This window comes from Dipodomys ordii, unplaced genomic scaffold, assembly GCF_000151885.1.
Source record: "Dipodomys ordii isolate 6190 unplaced genomic scaffold, Dord_2.0 Scaffold13, whole genome shotgun sequence".
NCBI classification, from domain to species: domain Eukaryota; kingdom Metazoa; phylum Chordata; class Mammalia; order Rodentia; family Heteromyidae; genus Dipodomys; species Dipodomys ordii.
In genome coordinates this window covers 13,414,609-13,420,250 of record NW_012267229.1, presented here as the reverse complement: position 1 = coordinate 13,420,250, position 5,642 = coordinate 13,414,609, and the positions used below count along the sequence as shown (strand labels likewise).

At 52.0% G+C, this 5,642-nt stretch overlaps 1 protein-coding gene across 1 annotated transcript in view; it reads right to left on the bottom strand.

Moving 5' to 3' along the window:
* Nucleotides 1-215: 215 nt before the first annotated feature.
* The window catches only part of Ccm2l (cerebral cavernous malformation 2-like), a 16,411-nt gene continuing 10,984 nt past the window's right edge, over nucleotides 216-5,642 (bottom strand). The window contains exons 3-7 of the mRNA XM_013010794.1: nucleotides 4,481-4,616; nucleotides 2,751-2,814; nucleotides 2,144-2,276; nucleotides 1,571-1,709; nucleotides 216-848 (exon numbers count right to left, since the gene is read on the bottom strand). Coding sequence (XP_012866248.1) covers nucleotides 526-848; nucleotides 1,571-1,709; nucleotides 2,144-2,152 — 471 coding nt within the window. The 5' untranslated portion in view covers nucleotides 2,153-2,276; nucleotides 2,751-2,814; nucleotides 4,481-4,616 and the 3' untranslated portion in view covers nucleotides 216-525. The remainder of the gene's footprint in view (nucleotides 849-1,570; nucleotides 1,710-2,143; nucleotides 2,277-2,750; nucleotides 2,815-4,480; nucleotides 4,617-5,642) is intronic.

Genomic DNA, 5,642 nt, shown 5'->3' with positions numbered 1-5,642 from the left:
GGGCTGGCTTTGAACCTTGATCCTCAGATCTCAGCCTCCTGAGTAGCTAGGATTACAGGCGTGAGCCACTGGTGCCCAGCCTGAAACGTTCAGAGTCTGAAACTTTCAGAGATGAGGAAATGAGGTGTAATATTTAAGGAGAATAAGGGGATTCCCTCAAATCCTCTCTCTCCTTTGTCTCTCCCACACCCTCTCCTCTTCCCTTCCCCTCTCTCTCTTTTTTAAAAAACCCTAGCTTTCTAATCTGTAAAGTAGGATGAGCAGAGGCGTTTGGAAATATTATTTTTCTTATATTACATTTTGCTTTGTGTGCTTGGGGAATTTACCGGGAGTTCTTTTCTGTCTACCAGCAGGTGGAGGCCATTTTGACCTTGCAGACATCAGAAAGCTGAGTGGCCTCGAGGAGGACTAGAGTCCTGGGCTGAGTGGGACCCAAGCAGAATGGGATTCCCCGTGCTGACAGCGCCGGCCTCGCGCGCCCCCTGCAGGACGCTCTCAGTACTGCAGGGAGGCGCAGCCGGCGGCTTAGAGGTAGTTGTCCTCGCCCGTGTCGCCCCCACCCGGGGACTCGTGGACGTCGTGGCAGGCTTCGTCCTGGTCGTCGTCGTCGTCGGGGGCCAGTGCCTCGATGTCATGCGTGATGTCCGCCAGCAGCCGGTGGAAGGTCTGCTCCTCGGGCCGCTGGGCCGCGCTGTCGTAGCTGCGCACGGCCGACGCCGAGGTGGAGCTCATGCTGCGCTTGATGCGGCCGAAGCTGTCGGTCAGGATGCCGCCCTCGCGGATGCCCGCGCCCTCCAGGAAGCCCTCGAAGTAGCCGATGTCCTGGTCCGGGATGAAGGGCCGCATCCCTGCAGCCACAGAGCAAGGGTGAGTCCGGGGGTTCGACCCTTTCCCCACAGAGAGGAACTGTCCTCTGTGGAGAGATGAGTTCAAATCCCAGCTCTGCCACAAAGCTGGGTGGCTTTGCCCGAGTTCTTCACCCTCTCATTCATTGGCTGCCTATTCGGAGCCTCATTCCTCTGGGTACAGATAGATCAACGGCCCCCGGGGTTCTGGTGTAGAGGAAATAACAAGGCAATCCTCACCAGGGACACTGTGTTCACTTTCTTGCCATCCCTTACTCTCATTTTGGTGCTTTGCTAATCTGAGCCTCAGTCTCCTGACCTGCACAGTGGGGACAAATAGAAGGAGAGGCAGGTAGAAATTCAGAAGAGGCAAGAGTTGGCACATTGCTACCACCAAATACATTTGCTTATTCAGTATTGTTCACTTGATCCTCATAGCCCTTTTCCTGAGCTGTGAGGCCCTAGACAAGTCTCCTAGCACTGCTGAACCTCCGAAGCGAAGGGTTGTAAGAATCTCTCACTGTCCCCTAGCTTTGATCTGAAGATGGAGAGGCTCTACTGGGGCTCTGTTCCCTGACAGCTCTTGGCAAGGCCTTCCCCTTCTCCCTCTCCCTCTATGTCTCCGTGATCTCAAGATCTTGGCCTTGTGGGGCTGAAGGAGAAGGAGAAACAAAGGCACCAAAGTGGGTTTCAGTATTCTGGGTGGGGGGAGGGTTGGGGCTCACCAAGGAGGAGAAACTTGCGCCGGTCTCCGTAGAGCTTCAGCAGGCCCGCACAGTAATCCTGGATGGGCAGCCCCAGCCGGTATTCCCGCAGGAGCAGAGCAAACTGCTGGATCTCAGGGGGCCCCAGCTTACTCCGCAACTGTGTGTGTGGGGGTATTGGGGGGCACCCTTTGAGAGCAGTCCCAGGGAACCGTTCCCAACTCCTGCAAAAGTGCCAGAGCTCTCTCTAGGGATGTGTCTGGCTCAGCCTGCCCCTGAAAACCCTTCCCTGGCATCAGAGCCTTTTGGCTGCATCTAAGAATGGAATGTAGATTCAAGCCCCACTTCCCGGCCCTTCAGTGACCAGCTCTCCTGTGTTGGGTCTGAGGATGGTGCCTCCCTCGTGGGGTTGCTGAAAAGTACTTAGTGCTTTGTATAGAGCGAGCTGACATCAGTGAAAGCCTTCGTAAGCTGGCCTGTCCTCACTTCCCTCCTGCCTGACCTCTGGGGTCTTAGGTGTGACTGCTGAAATGCAATCAGCTCCTCTGGCCTCTAGGCCTTTGCTCATGCTGTTCCCACTCCCCGTCCACTCACCGTGATCATGTAATCCTGTAACTGCTCAAAGCCGGGGCCGCTTCGATCGCTGCCGCTGCAGTGGGAGCCATGGAAAGAAGGCGTGGACGTACTGCTGCAACACGCCTCAAACGTGTCCTGGGAGCCATTGCTGCTGGGACAGGGGGAAAGGGGTCTTCATTGGCTAACCTCTGCTCCTCTCCCTGGGCCAGACTGAAGGTGTGTGGCATGACTAACCATGCTCTGGGCTTCAGGCTTCAACCTAGTCTCATCTTGGTCCTGGCAACCTCTCAAGCCTCGTTTCTCACCATGCTCCTTCATGTTCTTGCTGCTCCAGTCGCCCTGCCTATTTTAGCAGTGGCAGTGACTTTGGACTCAGCAGGCCTCCTGAGCCTGGCTGAGAGGAAGAAAGCCCAGGCTTGAATAAACCCAAGTCTGGGTTTTGGGGTCATGGGGTCTCTTGGGGGTCTGGCCCCTGTGAGTTCACCAGTGCCTGGAGCTCAGTTGACCTCTCACCCTCAAGGTCTTGAGCCTCAACACACATCTAGGGAAGTCCCTTCTCCTATCGCCTCTATAGGACTGAGCCTGTGAGCAGAGGTGAGAGGGCAAAGTGGAGGGTGGTACTCACAAGGAGCTGCAGCAGCTGAAGTCGGCGTCGTAGGCATAGGTCCCATCTGTGCGGCAGCTCTCGCCTGGGACCACAGACACGGAGGGACCTTGAGAATGGTCAGCAGGGTTGCTGCTCCCTGGGACCCACCTCAGACCTTCCCCAGGGTTGAGTCCTGCCAAACTTGGGGGCAGCTCAGCTCTCTGACCGTGGTTCTTTCTCTTCTCCAGTGCCCAGACAACATCACCTTCCTGCCTGACATACAGGGGCACCAGGAACAGTAGACGAGGGGACAAGTGTGTTGGGTGGGGTATGACGTGTTGCAGGGGGGAGAAGAGTTGAACTCTTCTGAGGAGTGTTACACTATTTGCCTAGAACTTGCCCATCCCAGCCTGTGTACCAGCCATGCCCTCTTAACTCAGTTGGCCACCTCGACTTCTCAGTGAGCCTCCCTCATCACTCATCCCCACAGCTGGCAGTGCTTCAACCATGTGATGTGCCAGCAGGTAGGGCCATGTGGGCTTTAGGTCACAGTATATCCTGGTGATTAGTGCTGAATCTAGCTGGTAGGTGCTCCATTAAGATGGCTGAATTATTTTACACACTGGGGTCATGTCACTTCTTTGCCAGTCACCCTTGTGAGAGCTGATGAATCATCTCAGCAGCGTCCACAGATGGGAAGCATTCAGAAGACAGTGCTCGCACCCTGCTGAAGCTATGCCAGCAGGGGGCACTAAGTGCCTTCAGGGTGACATGGGGGTGAAGTTCTTACACCTAGGAGCTTTGGGAACAGACTTGGGTCTTTTTGTTTTTGTTTTTGTCAGTCATAGGGCTTGAATTCAGGGCCTGGGCACTGTCCCTGAGTTTTTTCCCCTCAAGGCCAATGCTCTACCACCTTGCACAGCACCATATAAAGTTTTCTGATGGTTAATTGGAGATAAGAATCTTATGGACTTACTTGCCTGGGCTGGCTTTGAACTATGATCTTCTGATCTCAGCCTCCTGAATAGCTGGGATTATAGGCATGAGCCCCCAGTGCTCAGCCCTGGGTTTTCATCCTGACTCTCACACTTACCAGCTGTGTGACTTTGGGAAATGTAATGGCTTTTCTGAGCCTTAATGTCCTCATTTGTGATACTGGAACTATAAGGCTGCAGAGACAAGGACTCACTATGCAGCTCAAGGCTGGCCTTGAACTCAGGATGTTCCTGCCTCAGCTTCTTGAATGCTGGTATTATAGGTGTGCACTACCAGTTCATTCACTCATTTAAACATACCTTGCAAGCATGTGTAGATATCTGTTCCTATGCTAGGCTAACAGGACAAACAAGTTGCTATGAGGATTGTGCTCAATAAATGTCTGTTAGTTTCACTCTGTTTCTAGCCCTTGATTGTATCCCTGGCTCACTCTGGAAGTATGGGCTTTGACCTGGGGGCTGAGGGGTGGCTGGTATAGCCTGAGAGCTAAGAGAGCACATTCTGTGTGTGAGGTTTCTGCAAAACAGGGCCATCCAAAACCAAGGGGATGAGCTGGAGCATGACGGGCTCATTCTGAATTTGGCAACCCAATCCTCTTTGAAGAGATTGATTTGAGTCATCACGATCAACATGTCATCTTATCTACACACTAAGATGTGACCCAGTAATTTTCATAGACCATAGGACCCCTAAAAGCCTTCTTCAGCCATTGAGTCCTGGGGTACTCACCCTCTCCCCACCTTTAGGGTGTTTTACAGGAGTTTGGTACTCACTGCGGCTGCTGAGCCATGGCCGTTCTGGTGTGGATGTGTAGTGGTAGCCAGCCCGGTCTACACACTCGATGCTCTGGTCCCCATAGGTGATCTGGAAGACCTGACAGATGAGGGCACAGGACTCCTCAGCAGCATCCTGGTCCAGGGGAAAGGAGGGGAGTTCAGGCCACACCTACCACCGCCCCTGCTTGTTTCCTCAGCACAAACCAGTGCCCCTCCCCCACTCACACACCTATGGACCCCTTAATACAACATCAAAGACAGACAGTTCTCTCAAAACCATATGGCTTCTGCCTGGGTTCCGTGACCCCTTTATGGAGCCCAGCAACAATGGCTTCCTTCCTCTGCCAGGAAAAATGTACACAAACTTCGGGCAATTCATGGACTGTCCTGGAACTTATCTGAAATGAACTCTAACTTAATCTCATGTGCAGGTAGAGAAGCTGATGTCCAGCGAGGGAAAGTGACTATTGGGAATTAGAACTCAGGTCTCCTAATAAGCAGTAGTATGGGGGACAATTAAAAGTATCAAAATTCTTGCCGGACACTGGTGGCTCACACCTGTAATCCTAGTTACTTAGGAAGCTGAGATCTAAAGATCGTGGTCTGAAGCCAGCCTGGGTAGGAAAGGCCATAAGACTTTTATTTCCAACTAACCACCGAAAAACTGGTAGTGGACCTGTGGTTCAAAGTGGTGGAGTGCTATTCTTGAGCAAAAAAGCTCAGGGACAAGGTCTGGAGCCTGAGTTCAAGCCCCATGACCAAGAACAAAAAAAAAAAAAAAAAAGAGCATCAAAATGTTAGGTTCAGTGCAGCTGCTGCTACTGGATGCCATATTTAGATACAGTTTCCTAGAACCAGTGCAAAACTGGAAGCATGATGAACATATAAATTTCAATCTCTGATGCAAGGAAGGAGTTTAAGTTTTTAGGTGAAAAGTTTTTAAGATTGCACATCGGAAGAAGAATTTATCTCTTCATGTCTTTAAGCAAGAGACACAGAAAGGTAATAACAACAAAGAGACCATTTTCACAATGCTATTTTTTTTTTTTTTTGTCGGTTGTGGGGCTTGAACTCTGGGCTTGGGCGCTATCCCTGCACTTTCAGCTCAAGGCAAGCGCTCTATTGCTTGAGCCACAGTGCCACTTCCAGTTTTGTAGAG